This window comes from Trematomus bernacchii, unplaced genomic scaffold, assembly GCF_902827165.1.
Source record: "Trematomus bernacchii unplaced genomic scaffold, fTreBer1.1, whole genome shotgun sequence".
NCBI lineage: Eukaryota > Metazoa > Chordata > Actinopteri > Perciformes > Nototheniidae > Trematomus > Trematomus bernacchii.
This window is the reverse complement of record NW_022987735.1, coordinates 888,692-914,157: the sequence shown is the minus strand read 5'-3', so window position 1 is coordinate 914,157 and position 25,466 is coordinate 888,692. Positions and strand designations below refer to the sequence as shown.

General features: G+C 39.6%; 2 protein-coding genes across 13 annotated transcripts in view; both read left to right on the top strand.

Moving 5' to 3' along the window:
* Positions 1-4,770, top strand: part of LOC117494966 (CUGBP Elav-like family member 2) — a 32,804-nt gene extending 28,034 nt beyond the window's left edge. For 11 of the 12 annotated variants that reach the window (XM_034146004.1, XM_034146001.1, XM_034146002.1 and 8 more), the window contains one exon: positions 100-4,770. In XM_034146004.1, coding sequence (XP_034001895.1) covers positions 100-227 — 128 coding nt within the window. In that variant the 3' untranslated portion in view covers positions 228-4,770. The remainder of the gene's footprint in view (positions 1-99) is intronic. The other variant, XR_004557143.1, reaches the window with a different exon arrangement.
* A 3,298-nt stretch (positions 4,771-8,068) lies between these two features.
* Positions 8,069-25,108, top strand: dhtkd1 (dehydrogenase E1 and transketolase domain containing 1). Its single transcript, XM_034146015.1, has 17 exons — positions 8,069-8,336; positions 9,107-9,259; positions 9,902-10,113; positions 11,221-11,415; positions 11,589-11,858; positions 12,629-12,800; positions 12,949-13,147; positions 14,385-14,697; positions 15,649-15,733; positions 15,839-15,978; positions 16,121-16,271; positions 16,367-16,473; positions 16,932-17,096; positions 20,323-20,405; positions 20,877-21,043; positions 23,991-24,076; positions 24,160-25,108. The coding sequence occupies exons 1-17, from the start codon at positions 8,165-8,167 to the stop codon at positions 24,259-24,261; spliced, it is 2,772 nt and encodes a 923-aa protein (XP_034001906.1). The 5' UTR covers positions 8,069-8,164; the 3' UTR covers positions 24,262-25,108.
* Positions 25,109-25,466: the final 358 nt, after the last annotated feature.

Here is a 25,466-nt window from a genome sequence, read left to right as displayed (position 1 = left end):
GGTGCATTTAGTCAAGATTTAAAGGGCTCAAGATGAAATGGTGTATTATATTTCCTTTAAATGTTTGTAACGCGGGTCCTCCACATGTTTTGTTCTCAGGGTTCGTCAGCTATGACAATCCCGTGTCTGCGCAAGCTGCCATCCAGGCCATGAATGGTTTCCAGATCGGCATGAAGAGGCTGAAGGTTCAGCTGAAGCGCTCCAAGAACGACAGCAAACCCTACTGATCCTCGCCCCGGGGCCCCCCCCTCCCCAGCTCTATGCTAGCACTGCTAGGGTAAGTTCACCCTCCAGCCAAGGTCACCACAGCAGAGACTCAGTGGGGCAGGGGGAAAGGAGCCCGCCACAGGAGGGAGAAAAAAAATTGGTTGCAATGATCTTTCTACATTTTACTGTATTTCATTCCTGCGGTTTTATCATGTAATTTGAGTCGGATTTAATATTTTAATGTATATGATTATTTATGACTATCACTGGAGTCGGTGTTCGCTGGAGGTATTTTTGTGTCACTGTAATTAGTGGAGAGCATCAGGTGTGTTTCCATGCCATGTCATTGCCTTCAGGTCAAGCTAGAACAGGTTGACTAAGGATCAGTTGTCGTTGACGCCAGGCCACGCAGACCCCGAGCTTCAACCTGTGTTTGGCTTTTTACATTTAGTCTGTCTCGTCCGTTTGTCATCCTTAATGTTAAAAACTCTTTTGCACTCTAGCCCCGCCCCCCCTCGCCCATCTTTCCTCTTTCCATCTGCCACCTTTCCCTCATTATCTAAGCCATGTTGAGCTAGGCTACCTCTCTTTTCTCTATTAACCTCTTCCAGTCATTCCATCCATCCTCCGTCTGCCTCAGGGCGACGGGCTCTCCATGGATCTCTTTGGGTGCCAAGTATACAGTCTGCATGTTGGAGTCTCTGCCATATGTCGTAGTGGTGTCACTTCCGTACATCCGTGTATTGTTTTTGTGTGTCGGGTCTGTGGGGGGGGAGGGAGGGGGGGAAATGTTTGTCCTTTACTGTACGTGGTGATTGGCATTGTTTTTGTTGGTTTTTGTGCCTCATGGCTAAACAATTCTTGTGCTGTGGCCCTAACTTTCTCTCCTCTTTGTCCTCTCTCTCTCTCTCTCTCTCTCTCTCTCTCTCTCTCTCTCTTCCTGTCGTGTTTTTGTTCCTTTTTTAGAACAAATCTCCATGCCTGTTTGCTCATCATTAGCCTAGCATGTCTTCATGATGTTGAAAGCCAAGCCAAACTCCTGGCCTCATCATCCCACCATTGTCTGTGATGTCTCTCTAAGCTCGCCTGACCAATACCTGGCCACCCACTGACCCTTGACCTTAGCTCAACCTGATTTCTCTGCATGTATATTCATTTTGTTTTTTCTTTCTGTATAGAAATGTGACAGGTGGGAGAGAGGTCAAGCAAATCAATGTGAAAACGTACCTGCGTTGAATTCATTTAAGATACCTTTTTTTCTTTTTTTTTGCGAACGTTCTTTTGTTTTTGCGAATGTTTTAAAAACCTGTGGGATTTCTTATTTTTAATTTAGCTTTTTGGTTTCTTTTTACCTCTCTCAGTAAAGTTCACTTGAAAGTTGAATACAGGGATTGGCACACAGCTGTGCTATTTGGTGCCATTAGCAATATGTTGGCTTCTTTAAAAAATAATAAAAAAATTCAATGCTTCAGACCACTTTCCAACACTTTTGAAAGTCTGGCCAGTAAAACCCCTCTCAGTGCTCTGTGATCTCTACATTTTGCGGGCAGTGTGAAGATTTACACCAAGGCTATTTCAAAATATATTTTCACTTAATTTACACAAATATCCAGTGTATTTACCTTTTTTTTGAACTATGATGGCACAATAAAAGGTACATTTGCTCTGTTTAGAGAAATGACTACCTACATGAGTCAACTTTTTTAGAACTGATTCACAAATAGACAATCTGTGGTTTAAATGCACACTTAGATTACCTATATTTTATACCATTGAATCTATAGAAGATTAACTAACAGAACCCAGGCAAAACTTTGGGTTTTTTGTAGATTATGTTGTAATGTCATCTGTGTCGTGGGGGGGGGGGGGCGGGTCTTCAGTGTATTACATTTCTAAAGAGGGTTAAAAAAATCTGTTTGATCAGAGGGTCATTTCTATTCAATTAAAAACACTTTAAGTCAAATTCCTCTGCATTAATTGTAATTTCAACTTCTTGGTAAAAAGTAACTTTTTTTCCTTAAGGGTCACAGTATGTCGACTATTTTTTTTTCCTGCGTTAAAGACATTTAGTGTTCAACTTCCACGGTACGTGTCGTTGGCTTTCTGTGAATTTGTCATTAATAATTTAATTAATGGATGTTTCACTTTGGTTTAGTTTGGATGCCTGAAATATGATGATTTACAATGTCTGTTAATCATACAGATGCCAGACAATGTGTGTTTTTGTTTTAATTTGTTGTTAAAGTGCCCATGTGTCAAACTTAAGTGTTTATGAATTCTCACGTTTTTTTCTTGTGATATTACCTAGTTTTCTTTACACACACACACATGCACACACCGTGACACACACACTTTCTGTGGTTGCAAATGTGGGAGCCCCTGAAGAAGAGATCACTTGGACACGACCTGTGGGTCTCTGCACATTTTATAGACACACACCTGCTTTTTTTTAATTTACGTTTTTTGCTAATTGTTCTTTTAAGTGACTTCTAGTGTCATGTTTCAGTCGTACACGATGCACAGCACATAGATATTACTGAATCCACCACGACTAGTGTTGGTTTACAAGTACATTCCATTTTTTCAGCACAAAGTTTACACTTATTTTTACCGGGTGGTGTTATGTCTGTTGTACTACACGTTTTTAAGACGACCCTGGTAAAATAAAAAACCACTTCACCCCCAAAGAAGGGTTCCCTAAAACTGCGTACCTGATGGCGCTAAAGAGCTGTCAACTCAGGGGCTTTTTTTGTGTGTGAAACTAGACACTCACACAGGAATACGACACAAAATGCACAATTATCACCATTTGACCTTTTCAGTTTTGGATTTTTATTTTATTTTCGTTAATCAAAATACATTAATATTCCAAAAAAATATACAAAGAGGAACCAAATTTGAAACAGTGCTCGAAGGAAAGTGTTGGGAGTTTTGTAAGGAAGAGTTAAGCACAATTGTGGGAGCTAATCACTTTTGCAGAATGTTGTGTGTGATTATGATCCCCAAATGTTCAAGGTACCACTGATTTCACTTTTTAATATGGGCATGTGCTTTTTACAGTGTTTTTTCTATCCAAATGCAATACAATATTCAAAGTGCCATATATACGTCTAGAAACTGCCTACACATCCTTATCAGGCCTTGGGTTAGAGATTGCTGCAGTTCGCCTTTTTTGTCTATTTATGCTAGTGTCATGAACGCTCATGTCACCTGCTCATGTCCCCCCCCCCCCTCTTTTTCCTCCCCCACTCTGTGTTGAGTCATTGGTAAATATGTATTGTGATGTACTCAATTTGAACAGTTGGTTTAAAAAAAAAATTGTAGATAAACAATAAACTTCCCTATACATTTGAAGGTTAAACCTCTTTCTTAGTGAGTGTGAACATGTGTAACACTTTGCGATACAAACGATCGGTAAACCAGATGTGAGGGTATTTGTGAAGTCAATAAAGTTAAAAAGAAAAAAACAAGGTCAAACTTATTTAAAGATCTTTTTAAATGATCCAATCGTGTGTCAAACACTGAAATGATTGCAGATCTGTGGTCGGTATGCAGTGTATGGTGAAGTGTTACTGTGAATGAATTTAAAAAAGCACAATGTACAGTCCACCGGTCCGAACAGGGGCTTGACTCACTTCAGGGGCTTCCATCACAAATCCCGCTCTAACAATCACTTTCTTTCTTTTGTTGTGTTCATATTCTCAAGTGCTATTTTTTTGACAAGTGTGGTAGCTTTGCATCTCTATAGATATTGTCTTGATCCAAAAGAAAATAGGAAAAAAAAAAAAACTTTTCCTGTGTTTTATTTTTCTTGTCTGATAATCGGTAGGACTTTGTTCACGTTCCACCAATCCATTTAATAGATGTTTTATCTTGTCTTGATGAAAGCCAAAGTGGGTGCATCTTGATGTAATCTGTATTATACATACAGTAGGTTTTTTTCTGTTCAGTCAATATCAATTTTTTGGAAAACTGGGTGGGATTTGAGAAAAAAAGGCACACAGGCTTTCCAATTTCTACAACTGGTTGTTCATATGTATTTTGTACCAGTGAAGCTTTTTATATTGGAAATTAAAGAAAAAAAAATCTATATTGGAAAAAAAATTGTCTGGCCTCTCAATGTGGCCTCGCCTTGACCCGGTCTCGAGTTTGGCCTCTTGGTGGTGTCAAGCAATTTTTTTGTTTTTGTTTTTTTGTCTCTAAAAAAGATGCCTGATTTTGATTTTACTCGGATTTCTTCGTGTTCCTCACTTCGTTAATTTCAGTTTTCGGGGGGGTTGGGATCCTCTAAGTCGTGGTAAGTTTCATGTTAGTATTTGTGCTGTCCACATAGTTTAATGGTCATCAGGATATCGACAACTTGTGTGGTTAATTGTCTTAGTTGAAGAGTTAAGTATCCGTTTAGTTTGAGCCTTGCTTTTTACCTGTGTAGAGGTTTCTGTTTTTTCCCATAGCGGAGTGTGTAGCCGAAAGACTCTGTGTTCTTTTTTGGTCAATGTTTGTTCATGTGTGGTGTGTTTCTTTGCCTCTGTCTCCAAATTAAACCATTTCCCCTAATATGGACTGTGAGTCTTTGTGTGTTGTGCTTGTCCAGTGTTGTAAAGACATTTTACAAACCACCCCCCCCCTCCCCCAGTGTGTCATGTCTCGCTAACTTGTTTCTCTTCGTTGTGCTTCTCTTTGCTTACTTTGAGCAGTAACAGACAGCTGGTTTCTTAATGTTAACCTTTAGAGGTCTGATGGGGGAAGATGGATCTACAGCCACACTAGACAAAATATAAATGCTACACAATTAGTTTTGCTCCAATACTTTTTCTATAAATTAAAAGGTTATTTATTTCAAAAATGATGGTTGAAATTTTAAAAAATCTATTATGTATAACATTTTATTATACGTGATTATAACACAGGTGTGCCTGAGCTGGTCATAAAATGACCAGTCTAATGGATTAGGAAGTCCTGAATCTATTATTTTGTGAGAGAAATGGGAGTGTTTGTTTTTTGGGTGTCTTATCCGTGAAGCTGCACCCGAAGGCGTTTCCAGAAACAATTTAGAGCGCACAAACAAATATAAAGTTTAATTAAAATGTGCAAAGACCTTGAGTTTAGACTTCAGTGATAGTGAATGGATTAATCAATTAGTTGGGGATTAATTAGTTGGGGAACAGAAGGTTAACGTTTTTACACTACCAGATGTAAGCGGGTGATCAGAAAAGTTAGATGTTTTCAACACTGCATCTGCAAAATTGGTAAGAGGAAATCTTTACATTTCATAGACCGAAGAATAAATAAATGGAAATATCTATGCAACCCTGAAAACCAAAGACCCTACATTTGTTGGTTCTTAATTTTCAAATACAAGGCTTTTTATTGATTTATTATATCAATGTAGATATATTTAGATTTTAAACAGTTGGTTGCACAAAACAAGACATTTGAACACATTGTGTGTTCTCCATGTTGTGTTTTGTTATCTAGGCATAACAAAGTATAGTGAAATGATTAACCAAATGATTATTAGTTGCAGCCTAAATTCATAGAAAAGCTCCAAAAGCTAAATATTAAAGAAAGAAATCTTGAATATTTTCAAAATATTAAATGAATCACTTCAATAAATCAGGAAATGCAGCTTTCTGATGCAACTGCTTGTTATAAAGTGAAAAGACTACATTTTGTAAGTTAACCTGCTTCAGACTGTTTTTCTGTTTCTCTATCTTTAAGTCGAGAGAAGGATAGCTGTAGTAGAATTGTAATGATACTATTTATGTGCAAACATTACAGAAAAGCTGCACAATGCATTTAAAGTTTGGGTAATTCCCTGTATTACAATGAAGTTAAGTTGACCATGTTTTAAAAGTTTCCTTCACCTATTCAAAAGTGTGGATCTTTCTGTGTCAGACTGTCCCTAAATGAATGCAGACAAAACTAAGTTGTTGCTGGTCTCAAGAAATTGAAAATAAATATCATCCTGTATCAGGCAACATATAGCAGGATAAGGGAAATACATGATTGTTTTTACTTAAATAAACGTATAAAAAGATGCTACATATCCTTTTTAAATTCCACGTGCCTTGTGGAGAAGAACAAAATGACCGTAGAAAACCACGTGGAGTCCTGCTATATAACTTTGAAATGTGGAGAATGGAGTTTACAAGCAGCACTTGAACACAGCATCGATCTCTTCCTTAAACACTTAAACTTACACTTGTTGCGCTACGTCACGGGGGATACTTCAGGTACTTCGGACTTGTTTAAAACTAGCTCAAACACAAGAAGACTTTGTTTTTAAAGTGTATAGCCTTGAACTAAAACTACTAACTCGATGTTTTCAAGAAATCTGGGACAAATAAAGTAGTTACAAAAGGTGAAGGTTTTCCTTGTGACGGTGTTGTGAGACGAGTAGGTGACGCTCAGCCAATCAGCTTCCGATGCGGCGCCTCCTCCTCTCCCTCTCTGACGCTGAAGTGAGCTTCCGGTTCAACAGTTGAGGGGAAACTTAAGGTAAACTTATATTTTACAAGTCTACGTTTAGCCTAGTGGGTGTTTGACCTGCACCTTGTCAAATGTGATTTCGATGTGGCAAAACATGAAGGTAATTCATACAGTATTTGCTCCATAAAATGATTATTTTTGCCTTTGCAGTCTTTCTTCTCTGGAATAATTGAGTACAGATTTGAGCAGTCCTTGTGGTTTCTGACCTGAACCCTGTCCACTCCAGTCTGTATAAATAATAATGGAATCCCCCCTTTCTAGATGTGAAAATCTACATTCAAAAATTATAAAAGTTTTCACAAATTTGAAAGAGTTTCAGAAAACAATATCTAGAAGGACTAACATGAATTTGCAACATTATAAATACAATAAATAAAGTGGACAATCGGTCTCTGAGGTTTATGTCCTTCCCATTGCACCAGCGCATTCCTATGAGTATTTTTAGCACATTTTTAGCACATTTTTAGCACAATACTACCACTCTTAAAACTGCACATCTCTTCCACTATAACATTCTGATATACTTTAAATGTTTTCACAGTAATTTGTCATTATCTCACTATTTCTTTTTTGTAAAACATTTTTATTTTATTTTAAATCTTATTAAAGGTGGGGTAGGTAAGTTTGAGAAACCGGCTAGAGATCGCTAGAATTTGAAAATACACAACCGGAGAAAATCTGCCACTTCCTTATAGTGGACACACACGAACGCGCACATATAGTGGACACACACGAACGCGCACATGACCAATGAGGGCACGAGATAAGTTTGTGCCCCGATGGAAGGCTGACAGGCAGGTAGGCCATCCAGTTATTTTAGCCGGGCCGGCTAAAATGATTGGTCGTACTTTTTACAGTAGCCTACTACAGCTTCCACAGATGAATTTTTTTAATGGATTTTTTGTCAAAGCACTTAAGACATTCATTGCTATCGGGATGTTAAGAGCATTCCATGGAATATAACAAAAAGTGTATCTCGAGCCGGTTTCTCAAACTTACCTACCCCACCTTTAATGGTTCTAATGTTATCTTATTTTATAACTTAATGTCTTTGATTGTGATTATGTATGGGTCATAATAGTATAGTAAATACTGTTATATTTTGTATTATTTTTAATATTTTTCTAGTTCTCTACCTGTGTTTTTAATTCTTGTTTTACTTTAATGTATGCACCACGACACCAAGTCAAATTCCTCGTACGTGTCAACCTACCTGGTAATAAACCTGTTTCTGATTCACATTCTGATTCTGATAATACCCTAAAACAAACTCATTGTATGTGTAAATCTACTTGGTAAATACCTGATTTGGATTCCCCTTAACTTTCCCCTTAGCTGTGACGAATGTGAGTCTAACTTCAGCCTCCTCGTCTCGACTCCTCTCGACTCCTCTCGGCAGTATGGCCGCCGTCCTGTAGCAGCTTCTGTGTGCAGACATAAGATTACAGCTTTAGCACTTTACAACATGTCGGCGGTACTTTTCCTGAAGAAGTCTCTGAGCAGACTCCCTCCGGCTGTGGCTCGGCAGCTGGTCCGGTGCTGCTATCACACCGAGAGAGGGGTGTTCGGGTACCGACCCAAACAGACCGAGAGCCGACATGAGTTACTGAAGGACCGCATCGAAGCGCTGAACCAAGGTCAGTATAGGGTTAATTTAAGGGGTTAAATAAGGTTTCTATTACAGTATAAACAACTTTAAGACACCCTATAGATGTGAACTAATCTCTAATGATGACAAAGTTTAACTTCCTGTTGTTACGTTATTTTAATCAAGTATTCCAGTTTGTTTGTACGTGTATATACCTGTGGTGGAAAGTAACTAAGTACATTTACTCAAGTATTGTACTTAAGTAAAACTTTTAGGTACTTTTACTTTACTTGAGTATTTAAATGTCATCCTACTTTATACTTTTACTCCACTATAATTTGTTGATAAATGTTGTACTTTTTACTCCACTACATTCATTTAGCAGATTGAGTTACTAGTTACTTTGTAGATGTATGTTATTGATACTAAATATGAATCAACATACATTATCATATATTATTGAAGGTTAAGCCACCCAGTAGTAATTAAAGTAATTCAAATATACCCCAAATGTACCAAATGCAACATTGAAGTGATGAAGACATTAATTCACCAATAAGTATAATACAATAATTTAAAATATATGCTGCCTTTTGGTACTTAAGGTATATTTTTATGCTTGAGTACAAGTTTGCATGCAGAACTTTTACTTGTAGCATTTTAGTATTTCTACACTGTAGTATTGCTCCTTTTAATTACTAAATCACCTGAATACTTCTCCCACTCCTTCCGTTGTCTCATTGTTTATCAGATGATGTTGCTGCTGTTAGCCAAGGTTGCTATTGCACCTCACTAACTTATCGGCCTGTTTTCTTGCAGATCATGGTCTGTCCCGTCTGGTGGAGGCATACAGAGCACATGGCCACAAGGCTGCTAAAATCGACCCGTTACAGCCCGATAAACCTGTTGCTGACAGCGTCCCGGAGATAACCATGCTGACCGACACCGTCACAGGAACTCTCCACACCTCAGGTACAGGACAGCGTGCAGGGAGTCCTGCAGAAAGCATCCAGAAGTTTGTCTCCTCTTTTAAAAGCTTTCAGTGGTGGAATACATTTACTCAAGTATTGTATAATTTAGAGGAAATGTATGCGAGTCATTCCAGTTTCTTTATACTTTTACAGGACAACATTCAAGAGGGAAATACTGTACTTTGTAGTTACTAGTTACTTTACATATTCAGATTATTAATGCAAAGTACAATCATTTATAAATTCTACGGTATTTTTTCGAATTAATATCTGAGATTAATACTGTAGTTAAAGACAAGTTCAAATAAGCTCCACCTTTTAGCACCGGCAACATTAAAATGATTAGCACACTGTTGCATAAATTAATACTATGCAATAATAAAATATCAGCATTTTGAAATGTCCCATTCTGCATAATTAATGCTTTTACATGAATTACTGGGATATCGCTACTCAAATCAAAGATCTGCTTTCACCATTCACCAGGGAGTATAACATAATCATAAGTGAGATAAAGTTGGAATCAAAGACAGTGGTGCTTTAAAGTGTTAATTTTGAGGTGTGAAGCATGAAAAACACCAAAACAATGCTCTCCTCTGTTCATAAGTCACTTGTCGATGAATCATTTATTGTATTTCTGAAGGTCTACGACATTTTGGCAAAGCAGAGGCTTCCGTGGAAGAGGTGCAGGCCTACCTGGAAGGAGCGTACTGCGGCCACCTGTCAGTGGAGACCAGCCAGCTGAGCAGCCTGGAGGAGAGGGAGTGGTTCGCCGACCGCTTTGAGGAACTCAAGAAGAAGAGTTTCTCCACCGAGGAGAGGAAGCAGCTGGCCAAGGTCATGCTGGAGTCTCAGGTAGGCTAAAAAAAACTTCACATCAAATCATGTTTCGTGTAGATTTACGTTTCTCTTGGTATATTCTGACGGAAGTAGAAGTGTGACCAATTAAGATAAGATATTTATTTCAAATAATAACTGCAAATGATAGCATATTCAAATATCTTTGTAGTTGAGAGTTAGGGAGTTAGCGACCCCAGGCTGTTGTCAGAACAGCCGATTTCTGAATATATTTCACACTTTTTCTCTAAGTCGCTAAATTGGTCCCATTTAAAAAAAAAAAAGGTTGCTAGGAGGGTCTCACTTGTTTGGGGCATCTAGCAAGAAAGACCCAAAGTTACAGTGTGTGTGTGATGCTGTGACAGAAGTCCAATGTTATTTGTGCTTCTGTTCACTCTACATCAGGGGTGTCAAACTCAATTTCATCGCGGCCACATCAGCATTATGGTTGCACTCAAAGGGCTGGTTGTAACTTTAAGACTATACAAAAATACATACTGTATATAAATATATCATATATATAAAATAATGTATTATATTACATTATTGCCTCTGCATTGGATTATTATCGGATAAGGTAATAATAACTTCATGATTAACTACGACTGAAAGCAGAAGTCTAGGGCAAATAATTGCAAGTCTCTTCAGTGAGAATGTCACAAAATGATTTAAAAAGAAAAGCCAAATTCTGGAAAAAAAAGTCACAATCAAAAAAAAGAAGTGACATTTTGAAAAAAAGAAGTGACATTTAGAAGAAAAAAAGTCAAATTCTGAGAAAAAAGTCAAATTTGAGATGCATGTATGGGCAACGTGCCTCTGTAAATCGGCATGTAACCGTATTAAACATATATTCTTTGCAAGCTCTTGTGGGCCACATAAAATGAAGTCGCGGGCCGGATTTGGCCCCCGGGCCTTGAGTTTGACACCCCTGCTCTACATGAACCCTTGTCCTGTGCGGAAGTGGTAATTGAGAAAATGTACAATTTCTTAGACTGATGGCATAACAAGCTCGAAATTGTCTGATTCTGGTCGTCGGCCGATTAATATGTGCATCTCTACTTTCGTATAGCAAAGTCATTTATTTATTGTCCATCTGTTTCTTTTCTTTTCTCTCACCAACTGTAGGAATTCGACCACTTCCTGGCCACCAAGTTTGCTACTGTGAAGCGTTATGGAGGAGAAGGAGCAGAGAGCATGATGGGATTCTTCCACGAGCTATTCCGTCACTCGGCCTTCAGCGGAATCACTGACATCGTGATCGGCATGCCGCACAGAGGCCGACTCAACCTGCTGTCCGGCCTGCTGAAGTTCCCTCCAGAGGTTAATCTGCACGACACAACCACATCTAATGAGACATGTCCAATTATCTGTGACTTGACAAGATAAGATTGTTTACTTTGCACCACTGTAATCAGCAGCACGAGTAAACAGGAAGTCACAGCCTGCTGCCAAAGGGTAAACAAGGGTAACTTCAAACAACTTTTTCTCCGCAGCTCATGTTCCGTAAGATGCGCGGCCTCAGTGAGTTCCCAGAGACGTCCTCTGCCACCGGAGACGTCCTCTCCCACCTCACCGCATCATTAGAGTTGGATTTCGGAGCTGCGCGTCCTGTCCATGTGACCATGCTGCCCAACCCCTCCCACCTGGAGGCCATCAACCCCGTGGCTCAGGGCAAAACTCGAGCCAGGCAGCAGCTCAGGCAGGAAGGAGACTATTCCCCTGAAGACAACGCACAGCCAGGGGACCAGGTCGTCTGTCTGCAGGTACAACTAACACACACTAAACTCTTGTACCTTACGAGGGACATCTTTTGTCTTTTTAATTGAACATTTTGCAATCATTTTGGCATATGGCGTACATTTTGTTTTCTTTTGTTTGTTGGAAGTTCAACCTCAGCTTTAATGGTGAGTCTCTAATAAACTATGTTACCAAAATACAGACACTCAGACCCTTCAGTACAAATGTCCCCATTGAAACCCATACAAAACACAATTGTTGATACCATGGCCATTGGAGCATAAATGTATGCATTCTTTTATATAACGCTTTCATTTTTAATTGGTTGCACAAAGGGAGGTCTTCCTTGTTCTTTCTTATTAAGCAATAGACTTAGTAAAACAATGATGGTTGATGCTCACTACGTGGATTTTGTTGCAGATCAACGTCCAGAATCCAGATTACACATTAAAAAAAAAGAAAAATGATATGGATTTCACAGCTTGGTAGATGTTAGGCTGCACAGGGTATTTCATATGTTCAAGGATGTTTTCAAATGTTTTCATGTCTGTCTTTAAATAAGTGTCAGGCGCCCATATAAAAAAACAAAACTTATTTTATGTCACATATGATTATTAGTTCCATCGAGAAAAAAAGTGTCCACAGACACTTAAATAATAGACATCTGAAAGTCTTCTTTGCTTTGCTCTTCTGGTCCACAGTTACAAACCCCTCTAGGCCTTGTAAAATATTGAATCAATAATCCCTCCTGCAGTGTTACTAAAACGTACAGACCATCCCTGTCCTCCTCTCCTAGGTCCACGGTGACGGCGCTTTCACTGGACAGGGGATCGTTCCAGAAACGCTGACCCTTTCCAACCTCCCTCACTACAGAGTGGGTGGGAGCATCCACCTCATCGTCAACAACCAAGTGGGTTTCACCACTCCATCCGAGAGGGGGAGGTCGTCTCTGTACTGTAGCGACGTCGGTCAGTAAAACATATTAAACATTTGTAATATTTGCTACTATTTGAATTGCAAAGTTTGGTCAAAACCCAAGATACATTTTAAAATATGACTCCACCAGGTCATGTATTCTTTTATAATTAGAAGCTAATGCCCACGTTTGTGCCCCAGGTAAGATGGTGAACTGTGCTGTGATCCACGTGAACGGCGATGATCCAGATGAGGTGCTGCGGGCCACTCAGCTGGCTGTGGACTACCAGCGTGTTTTCAGGAAGGACATCATCGTGGACCTGGTCTGCTACCGTCAATGGGGCCACAACGAGCTGGACGAGCCCTTCTTCACCAACCCGGCCATGTACAAGATCATCAAGTCAGTTCAATTAGCCTTAAAGACTTTGTATCACAACGCATATCACCTCAGATGTTAGTGTAGCAGACCCATCGTATTTCTAAGGCCTCTTAAGCAGATGATAAAACTGTTATATTTCAGCAGGTATTAGCTAGTATAGAAAGGTATTGAAATACTTAGAAAATGGGTAATAGTACTAGGGCTGAACGATTAATCGATTTTAAATCGAAATCGCGATTATCAAATCGCAAAGCCTGCGATTTTTTTATTTTTTTTATTTAATTAAATAAAAAATAAAAATGTGGTTCTTCTTGTGTGTCAGTCATCCACACCAATCAGAAGTGCTGTGCTCCACATGTACCAGCCATTGTTAACCAATCAGAAGTGTATTGTGTAGTTAGTAATGCTCCATCACATGTTTTACATCTATTACAGGGTGAATCTAACCTGAAGCTTGACTTTAAAGGAACCCAACGGAAGTTTCATGTAAGTTTAGTTATTTCACTCGTAGCTCGGGCTGCGGGGGTGCTAGAGACGGGAGCATGTTGATACGACCTTCCTAGCCGGAGATATGGCCGCATTTTACAATAAACTTCCGTTGGGTCGCTTAAAAACAAATATCGCAAATCGAATCGCAATCGCAATATCTGTCAGAAAAATCGCAATTAGATTTCCCCAAATCGTGCAGCCCTAAATAGTACTGTTTTAAAATCTAAGTACCGATACATTAACAATGACAGTGTTTAAACAATATAACACAAAGACATTTAGGAGTTGTAGCAATGTGTTCGAATGAGGATGCACAAAGCAAAATATGGCACTACATTCCTCTAGCTGAGGCTTATGAGTTACACTTACACTTGTAAAGGTATGAATGATTAAACCAGTGGCTCCATTCAGCTCAACTTAAAGAAATAAGCTTCACTCACTGTTTCTACCTTTCTTAATAAAAGTCTTACAAATATATATACTGTATCACTGCTTGACCAGAGGGAATCTAAATCTAACATTAAGAGCATTTCGCTAAGAAGCAACTCAACAAAGGGACATTGCTTATTGTTTTCATTGATGCCAAATGCCATTTTAATATGATTTTAATTTAATTAATAAATTGAGTAAAACCCACAAGCATTCGTTAAATAGTTTGTGTAGATTTACTAAATGTTTTATTTCCTTACAGGTATATTACTATTTGCACATCGTGTTCTTGAAAAATATACTGTGTAATAAAACATTGTGTCATTGTCGGTCCTCACAGAACTCGTCAGAGCGTCCCTGACTGTTACTCAGAGAAGCTGATCTCCGAGGGTGTGATGACCGAGGCGGAGCGAGACGAGATCAAGTCCCAACACTACAGCATGCTGAACGACAAGCTGTCCAACATGACCCTGTACACCCCCCCACTCACCAACCTGCAGGGCCGCTGGGGGGATCTGGGCGAACCCCAGGCCAAAGTCACCACCTGGGACACGGGCGTCCCCGTCCCCCTGCTGCAGTACGTAGGGGCCAAATCTGTGGACATCCCCGAGGAAATCCAGGTCCACAGCCACCTGAGGAAGACCCATGTTCAGGTACTGCTATGTCTCATTTAGTGTGTGTGTGTGTGTGTGTGTGTGTGTGTGTGTGTGTGTGTGTGTGTGTGTGTGTGTGTGTGTGTGTGTGTGTGTGTGTGTGTGTGTTGTGTGTGTGTGTGTGTGTGTGTGGTGTGTGTGTGTGTGTGTGTGTGTGTGTGTGTGTGTGTGTGTGTGTGTGTGTGTGTGTGTGTGTGTGTGTGTGTGTGTGTGTGTGTGTGTGTGTGTGTGTGTGTGTGTGTGTGTGTGTGTGTGTGTGTGTGTGTGTGTGTGTGTGTGTGTGTGTGTGTGTGTGTGTGTGTGTGTGTGTGTGTGTGTGTGTGTGTGTGTGTGTGTGTGTGTGTGTGTGTGTGTGTGTGTGCATCTTTCCGCAGCTAATCTTGCCACTGACCCACCTGCCTAATATTTTTGTGGTCTTATACGACTATATGCGGAAAGACCTCTTGTATTTGCAGTGATTCAACATTTTTGAAAAGCCTATTTTTTGGACCGTTTTATATCGTAATTTACGCCTGAATCTTAACCTCTTGGGAGTAAGCAACAACTGCTTCAGAAGAGAAATACTTTCAGGCAATTGGCGAGTCCAAAAACAAGCCTTTTCTATTTTAAAACTGCCTTTTTGAAACTGAGAAGCATAGAAAATGTTGATCTTTATTTTGAACTGGAGCATCTGTAGATTGATATACCCAGTATGTTATGGTCCACTCAAGCTAAACACTAAACAAGATGAATAAATCCACTTTTTATGTTACCTACACATCCATGTTGACTGTAACGGAGTCGGAAGAGTCAACTCTTCTTTGTTTGAAATGTAATGTGATGACTGTGAGGGGAGAGGGAGACAGACTTTGTGTAGTTTTGTACTCTATTGAGCAAACCTTTCTAGTTACTACTGGATTGTCTTTGCTTAAAATATCAGCTCAATAGGTTTTTTTTTCTTTGTGAACTCAGGCTCGTTTGCAGAAGCTGGAAGAAGGAAACAAACTGGACTGGTCGACAGCAGAGGCTTTGGCTTTCGGCTCGCTCCTCTCCCAGGGTCAGTGTAACGGAGAAAACACATCAGATCAAATATATAAATAATTTCTTTCTATTGCTGACAAAAATTGGATTTGGAGAAAATGTTAAATGATTGTTGTTACAGGCTTTAATATCAGAATCAGCGGACAGGACGTGGGAAGAGGAACGTTCAGCCATCGACACGCCATGGTGGTGTGTCAGGACACCAACGACATGTACATCCCTCTGAACCACATCAGCCCTCAGCAGGCTGGCTTCCTGGAGGTAAATACCTTATAAACCTGATAAAACATAATCCGTCCTAATCGTGAGATATTTAAAAGCTTAATTCTTTAATAGTATCAAAATGTGTTATCCTTTCATGTGTTGTATTGTGATGACTTTGTGTCTTTGTGTGTGTGTTCAGGTGTGTAACAGCCCGCTGTCTGAGGAGGCGGTGCTGGGATTTGAATACGGTATGAGCATCGCTCAGCCGAAGCTCCTTCCCATCTGGGAGGCTCAGTTTGGAGATTTCTTCAACGGAGCGCAGATCATCTTCGATACCTTCCTCACTGGAGGTAAGCTCCTGACTACACTGGTGCTATGAACATGTCACACTTACTCTCAGTATCTTAAACTTCCCTCATCAGCTGTGTAACTCTTGTGTCTGCAGGTGAAGCGAAGTGGCTGCTGCAGTGTGGGATGGTGATCCTGCTGCCTCACGGCTACGATGGAGCCGGACCCGAACACTCCTCCTGCCGCATGGAGCGCTTCCTCCAGGTCTGTGTGGCGGGAATGTAATCCATGTCAAACCAACTTACCAGTTTTTAATTTTCTGTAAATAACGTCCATGTTAACACCAAGTTTGAAAGAGAACTTGGATTTGATATGCACTTAAATGTAGGATAATAGTGGAGTCATACATTTCCACTTTGCAGCATACTGCAGGAAGTAGTGTTCAACCACAGAAATGTTTTGAATGCAAAAAACACAATTATATTTTTCAAAAATTCCAAGTAATTTAAATGTTGCTGGTTTTGAAACCTCCACAGACTAAGACACTCTTGCTTTATAGGATTTCAAAGCACTGCTCTATCTCTGCTGTTATTTGTTAACTGGTTTACAGCTGTAAGTCTGGATGTTTCTGAACTGAATGTTCTGCTAGCAGCTTTTTCGTTGGTTTGTGTTATGTTACTCATTAGCTGAATGAGTGCTAACTGCTCCCGTCTGTCTCTCAGATGTGTGACAGTAAAGAGGAGGGTGTGGATGATGACCGCGTGAACATGGCTGTGGTCAACCCCAGCACGTCCGCTCAGTACTTCCACCTGCTGAGGAGGCAGATGATCCGTAACTTCCGCAAACCTCTCATTGTGGTTGGACCCAAGACCCTGCTCCGATTTTCTGTAAGTGCTAACAGAACATTTCCAAATCCTTTAAACCAGGGGTCGGCAACCTTTTTGATATGAAGTGCCATTCTAAAAAAAGGGGGGGGGGGGGGGGGGGGGGTTGAAGAGCTCGACGAAAGCACTCGTGAAAAGTGATGTTTAAAACTCAGTTAATGGGGCTCATTCACTGGCGCTTCCACAAACAACCAACATAATTGTTACATTCAAATGAAGTACATTATTCAAGTTTACATTACAGGGTTCGTACGGGTGCTGGAAATCCTTGAAAATGCTTGAAATTGTACGAGGTGTTTTCAAGGTTTGAAAAGTGCTTGAATTTTGGGAATGGCGCTTGAATTTGGGATAAAGTGCTTGAAATTTTAAATGCTTTACTTCGCTTTTTAGATTAAAAGAAAATAAAGAAGTCAGAGCGCGCTTAATTGCTTCGCTTTACATAAAACAGCTCCGCTCCGGCCTTCCCGCGCTATGCACGTGACCTGCAAGTGTTTTTGTTACGTGTGTGACCTGGGCATTCTGATGAGAGTGATAGATGACAGTATGCCAGGAGGTTGCCGTTTCAACGAGCGTTGGCTAGCAGAAGACAAATACAAGCCATGGCTAAGACGAGGGTCAAGCGAAGCCCAAGAGTAGCCTCCTGCAAAGTTTGCAAAAATAACGATGCGAGAGTCTGCGCTGACGAGCCACATGAAAGGTACGCCGTAGTAGAGCATTTTAGATTAGGCTAACGTTGCTTGTTACGTTTGTTTAAGCTAACGTTAGCAAGCTGAATAGCGAACTCGATGAGGGAGAATAATAATTGCAGGGGACAATCATTTCAGAGGAGCGTACCTATGTTATGTCAGTCGCCATCCTGTGGTGTTCAGCGGATGAAGCACTCACGGCATTTTGTGTTATAGTCACGAAATATAATCTATTGATTCGACACAGAGCGATTTTAAAAGCAATGTATTTCTACTGGTAGTATGTTTCGTGCCTAAACCAAATGTGACTTTCTCTATCGAAATCAGTCACATTGACCCGAAGACACATTTTAGTTTGTATTACTGGTCTGGGGGAAGCTCGCGAGTGTGTTTGTGTTTGTGTATTTTTTAGTTTGTGTAACGGGGAAACACTCACAAGAAACACCGGCTGTTGTTATGCTTGCTGTGATGTTAAATTACTCCGTTCTCTGCTTGTAATTATGCCGTTACAAGCTTCAAAGTTGTATTTATCATCTGAATTTGCCGAAACAAGTTTAATATTCTGAAAGCCAATACTTTGTTTATTTGAAAACAGATGAAAACAAACTGTCTTTTATATAAAATTGAAGTATTATACAAGTAAAACTACATGTTGCTTTAATCCCATGTAATTGTAGAATGAACACAGTCTTCCTTTGAAGATGTATAAGTCAGGTGTCTTGAGTAGTCAAAATTACCTACAAATCATTGTACACATTTGTAACTATTATTTTCCACTTGTTACCATTGTGAGTCTATTTTTATGCAGCTCTGCGTGATTTTGTGGCTACAATTCAGGCTAATATACTACCAGAGGTAGAATAAGTACTCAGATATTGTACTTGAGTAAAAGTAGAAGTACTCCGATCTTGTACTTGAGTAAAAGTAGAAGTACCAGAGTGTAGGAATACTCTGTTTCAGTAAAAGTCCTGCATTCAAAATGTTCCTCAAGTAAAAGTAGAAAAGTATTATCATCAAAATATAGTTAAAGTAGCGACAGTAAAAGTAGTCATTGTGCAGATTGGTCCATTTCAGAATAATATATATGATATGTTTTATAATGATTGATCATTAAAGTGTTCTCAAAGCTGGTAAAGGTGCAGCTAGTTTGAATGACTTTGTATACTGCAGGGTAGCTTGTGAATTTACTCCAGGTGGAACTAAAGTCTGATTTAACACTTGATTATATTTCACATCATTCATCCACATCTGTAAAGTAACTAAAGGTATTAAATATGGAGTCAAAGTACACAATTTACCTCTGACTTATGTTTACTGCCAACCTAAAAGTACCTCAAAAATAGTAATTAATAATGTATTGAAAAAAATTAAATAATGTATTGAAAAGTTATTTGGCTGATTGTTTTATATCGGCTCAGCCAGGTTATATGGGATGCCCAGTCTACGTACAGATCACTAATTTTGAAATATTAAACTTAGTTTTCTTTTCTTAAATTTTTCATCCTCATGTAGAATGCTATCACGAAACACACATTTGGTTGTTTATAGCATAAAGAACATCTGATTTAATGTGAGGTAGGGAAATAATCATTTGAGTATAAGTATAAGTATGTGTATATAAATATGTAATTTACAACAGCTGTAAGATGCTTGAAAAGCTTGAAAATGCACCTTGAAAATGCTTGAAAAGTGCTTGAATTTGACTTTTGAAAAGGTGTAAGAACCCTGACATTAACTTTGGATAATAACACGGGAGAAATGAGCGGAAGCGCTCTCTTTTCCTCTCTCCCCCTCTCTCTCTCTCTCTCCTGACAGCCCGTCAGTATCTCATGCAGCTCACTGATCCAGTAATGAGTGACAGTGAAGAATAAATATATTTATAACTAGTTCCAAAGGTAGATAAAATAGCTAAGTGTGTTAGGTCTAACTTGTGTTCTGCTCCGCTCACCGGTCCGTCACAGCGGGTGGAGCTGCAGGATTTCTGCTTCACACACGTTGCACCGCTATTTTATTGTCATTTTTGGACACCTTAAAATACTGCCAGACTGGTGAAGCGATTTTGGCGAGCTTGTTTTGCAGCACACAGAGAAAAGTGTCATGTATGTTACGTCTCGCGATCGGCCTTTTTAGAGAGCACCGATCGATCGGCAGAGAGTGAGTATCGGCCGATATCGATCGCCACGCAAAAACTGCGGCATTTTTACAGCTCCTTATGGGTACTGCAATTTGTGAAGTGCTTTCCTCTGTGGAAAAACTATCAGCACTGCATTACGGAAGAAAGCGGCAGAAAGTCGCCTGGAGTTAAAGAGAGTGGGGCTGCGTTGCGTGCATGGCTTCCTTCTGCAGGTAACGGGGAGACGCGCTCTGGCGGCGGTCTCGTTCAGGATCCAAAAATAAAATAAATATTTTGTACACTTATTCCTAGTGTGCCACTGGTTACGGTGCCGCGTGCCATTGATGGCACGCTTGCCAGGGGTTGCCGACCCCTGCTTTAAACTAATGTTTCTATGCAAGTATCTGAATAATGTGTGTTGTTTCCACAGGGCGCAGCGTCCAGTCTGACTGAGCTGGCTCCAGGAACATCCTTCAGACCAGTGTTGGGTGATACCTCAGTCTCTGCAGCAAGGTACAGAAGTAGCAATATTTATATTATTGAAGACATAAAACACAATTTAAATGTTAATGTGCCCTTTAACAAATGGGAAAAATCTTGTTTGGATTGTTGCTAGAGTTCCCCGATAATACAGACACTTTTCTTGCTTTGTGTTCGACAAGCACCATCAGTTCTGAATTTCTGAAATGATTACACGTTTCTTTTACTTTTTGACTTGACAACACTGGAACTATTGGATTACTCAAGTCAGAAACAGTGTTATGCACGAAACACTAGACTATAATATGCAAAAAAAAGCTGAATCCAATGTTGATTTAAAAATGTCAATGTCAATATTATGAAAAAACCCTCAAATGATTGGTTACAGCCAACATTTTCTTTTACAATTAATCATTTTTCAATGTTCTTTTGTCCTTTTGATTGAAAACTGCTGATTTGTGGAAGATTCATACATTAAGCCCATCTCATTGTACTTCCATGCAGTGTCCAGAAGGTGGTGCTGTGCTCAGGGAAACATTACTATGCCCTGCTGAAACAGAGAGAGACATCAGCAGCCAATCAGAACACAGCACTGATCCGTGTGGAGGAGCTCTGTCCGTTCCCTCTGGACGCCCTGCAGCAGGAGTTCAAAAAATACCCCAACGCCAAAGGTATGTGCGAGACCCCGACCCCCATACTGACTGTGTTAGTGCCATAAGAACATCTTATTTAATATCAGTCAGGTCTTTGAGGAAAAGTTAATTACTGTATGTTTAATCAGGTCTTTGAATACACTGTTGTATTGCAGGCAAACAAGTGCTCACTATGAATATAATAAACATAAGTCAGCATGTAGGGCTTGACTATATCCCTTAACAATTGTTATCATAACTGGCCCTTATATCACTTTGACGAATACAAAGACAGTAGAGGACAAACTCACAGCCACTACAAGAACCTCACTGTACACACAATCTATAAATAGTGCTATATACACATTTGAACATAATAGATCTATATCAAACTTTTCCGAACAGATGTTACAGTGCTTCACAAGACAATAAAGGTAGATACATCAAGCAAAGAGAATAACAATAAGATGTCCATTTAAAAAGTACATTCAATAACAATATAAAAAGGTAAAGTAGTGAAACAAAGTGATAAAAAGAAATTAATACTTGAATGTGATGGTGTACGTGGACTCTTTGCTGACATGCTTGCTGCATTTTGCATAATACTCATGAGTTTCTGAGGCACTTCCCACATTATGTAATACTGCAGTCTTGACTGACTGATGCACAAGAGGCAACACAAGGCAACACAATTTATAAAGAGCTTTTTCAACACAAAAGCACCGTGTAGCTGTTTACTTCAAGTTTTAAAAAAAAAGCATTCAAGCAACATTTAAAGCTCGAAGGTAATGAAGATAAATAATGTGAAATGAAACTACACATAAAGACAAATAATACACAATCAAATAAGTATTTTATTAAAGTTACAGGGCAGGAATAAAAACCCAAAATGTAATAAAAAAAACTGATGCAGACACGGATCTTCTGAAAAATGGTTCCAGGAATGAATGTACTGCAGAGAAACTGAAAGTGCTTTCTTAATCTCTTAAAGGTAGGGTAGGTAATTTTGGAGAAACCAGCTCGAGTGCTCTAGAATTTGAAAATACACAGCCGGAAAAAATCTGCCACTTCCTTTCAAAGCCCCTCCTCCAACACACACGAACGCGCACATGACCAATGAGGGCACGAGATAAGTCTGTGCACAGATGGAAGGCTGACAGGCAGGTAGGCCATCCAGTTATTTTAGCCGGGCTGGCTAAAATGATTGGTCGTGCTTTTTACAGTACTACGGCTTCCACAGATGAAATTTTTTTATGGATTTTTTGTCAAAGCACTTAAGATATTCATTGCTATCGGGATGTTAAGAGCATTCCATGGAATATAACAAAAAGTGAATCTCGAGCCGGTTTCTCAAACTTACCTACCCCACCTTTAATTGTAATACAAAAAAAGCATAGATAGATGATAGTCATTTCAGGTTTATCATTCCATACTTTATGGAAAGAGTTTTTTCTTCGATACTTTCAGGATCCAGAGTCCGTATGTGATGCAGCCATCTATATTTGAGTTTCGGACAAAAAAACAATTTCGACAGCATCTCTCTTTGTGAGTCACAGGAAGTTGAATGGCATTCAGCGACTTGAATAGAAGTCTGACAGTCTCCACTTTAATCACAGTCCTGAGGAGAACATCACTGACAAAGAAACCATTCATCTAAAACAAAAATCTGAAGTATGAGCTACAGCAGACTGGTTTTCACTGCACGGCCCATTGTGTTAGGTGTTTCTATTATTGTGTCCACCCTGTGTCGCTGAATGAGTGTCACTCTGACTGATTGCTTAAAATTTCGTTAAGAAAGACTTTGTGAGCATGAGGAACTAGAGGCTGTCAACATCTTGTGGATTTCAACATTGGCCGATGTAATCATTTCCCAAATTCACGACATGTATATCTAAAAAAAAACCTCTGGTGATTCCGTTTCTTAGTCTTATCTAAATAATTTGCTTTTCTGTGTTTATATCTTAAGAACAGGTAAAACAATGTTTTGAGGTGAATTTCATTTTGGTCAGGGTCATTGTGTTGGTTGTTGTTGTAATACTTATTTCAACCACAAAATAATAAAGTGCACCACTACCAGTGAATATACAATATCTTATATATATCGGACTAAAAGCCGAGTGGGAGGCGTGTGGCGCAGTGGATAGAGCCTTGGTATGGGGGTCAGATGGTCACAGGTTCAAACCCCACTGCAGTCAGCATGTCGTTGTGTCCCTGGGCAAGACACTTCACCCCAAATTGCTCCTGTGGGGATTGTCCACAGTACTGAATGTATGTAAGTCACTTTGGATAAAAGCGTCTAACAAGTAACATGTAAAAGTAAAAGCATGTTTTCTACCATGTGAGTTTTATTCCTCCATTTACTGTAAGCATGTCTTTCTTTAGGTTAGAAATGGAGGCGTGTGGCGCAGTGGTTAGAGCCTTGGTGTTGGGATCAGGGGGAGCACAGGTTCAAACCCCACTGCAGTCAGCATGTCGTTGTGTCCCTGGGCAAGACACTTCTCCCCAAATTGCTCCTGTGGGGATTGTCCACAGTATTGAGTTTGTAAGTCGCTTTGGATAAAAGCGTCTAACAAGTAACATGTAATGTAATGTAAATACATTTAGAAACGTTGTTACATAACTTGCTAACACACAATAATTGGAGATCAAACTTAGAAAAATTATCACCAGATTTTTCTTTCTCACTTGCCTCATGTTACTGTATGGCTGCCAAGGGTGGATTTTGTGTTAGTCTCATTATAACAAAGTGACATTTGAAAGCTCAGGTTTCACTTCAGCCCTCAATTGTGTTGTTCTCACCTCCACAAAAACACCCACAGAGAAAGTCCAGTTTCAGTTCGATATGGAGTCTCTCTTCTCTTTGTTTAAAGGTGAAAAGAGAAGAACTCCCTGAACTACATGAACCAGTCACATGTGTATTGAAAACACTGAGCCATGTGCTCTTTTACTTCCAATGTAATAAATGTTTAACAAATCCCCCCCGCAGAGTTTACTTGGAGTCAGGAGGAGCCACAGAACATGGGCCCCTGGTCGTATGTAGCCCCCAGGTTTGAGAAGCAGCTGGCCTGCAAGGTGAGCCCTGATTCAAATAATAAAATACACAATATCATGGTTCTGAAATGACACACACGTAACCGTCTCATCTTGTTTCTCAGCTCCGGTTAGTGAGCCGCCCTGCTCTGCCCGCGCCTGCTGTCGGCATCGGGATCCTCCATCAGCAGCAGCAGGAGGCCATCCTCTCCGCCACCTTCTCCTAAAACACGCAGCAACACTGACAACAGTAAACAAGCATCAAGACTACACTACATACTAGCATCTGCTCTAATCCTTCAAACCAGCGTCAGTAAATGAAAAGAGTTTTTTTAAAGAGGATTTTAATTATTATCTTTAGGGTTTTCAGGAAACGCCTGAATTTGTTCTCCCCTTTCTTGTTTTGACTTTGCCTGTATTGTTTATGTGTTCAGTGTCAAGGCACTGTGGAAAGGAAAAAATACATATGTGGGTGGGATCTGACTCGAGGCCTTAGAGACATTGTCTACAGTGCAACTGAAGTAAAGGAACACTATCAGCTGACAGTCAGATTTTCAGCACTGGAGATGGTTTCTCTTGGTACGACCTCTTAAACCAGGAAAACTGTTAAAAAACAAACACAGTTAGAACCGATATGCTAAAACTAAGAGTATGGAGAGACAGACTCACCCATGGTTGGTTTACACTCTTATTGTCTATTCTGAAGGACTTGCATTCATCTCGACTCTTGCATCAGCGGTACATTGGTCCATTGACTCTGTTGCTGCTCGCCTCATGCATTCAGTCTCCACTAGTTGTCCGTTGTTCTGAACAGAAAACATTAGAAGTTGTTGGAAATATCTTTGAAATATTTATGTAAGAACAGGGAGTACTTAAACTGGATTTCGGAGAAAAGACAGTTGAATGTTTACGCAGCCTTGAGTAAGATGTATTTGGACATTTTATGCTACAAATGAATATTTAATCATGCTTCTAAGACTTGAAAAAATAAAAGCATTAAAGGGCTAATGTAAATAAAAGAAACAAGATGGATTTCAAATGGAAATATTTTCAAATAAATCAATTTTCACTTTATGCATTATGTGTTTTTTTTGTTTCCGAATCTAATGATTGGTTAAGAATATGTTACTTGAGTTGAAATATTAGTGATGGATGTGATTCTAGAGATCATAATATCTCTGTACATTAGCTCCTCTGATCGACAACCGTGATAAGACTCATAATCAAATGTACAATCTGTAGCTGCTGGGAGAAGCAGGCTTGATATGGAGAAAAATGATATTCAAATTTGTGACATTGTTAAAGTTAGCTCATTGTGACATAAAGTTAGAATCTGGGACACAATGGAGGATAACACAAAATAAAGTTTACAGCTTCTAAAGAATACTTATCTGGGTAAGGATAGACTGGTTCAAGAATAAGAGGTCAACAC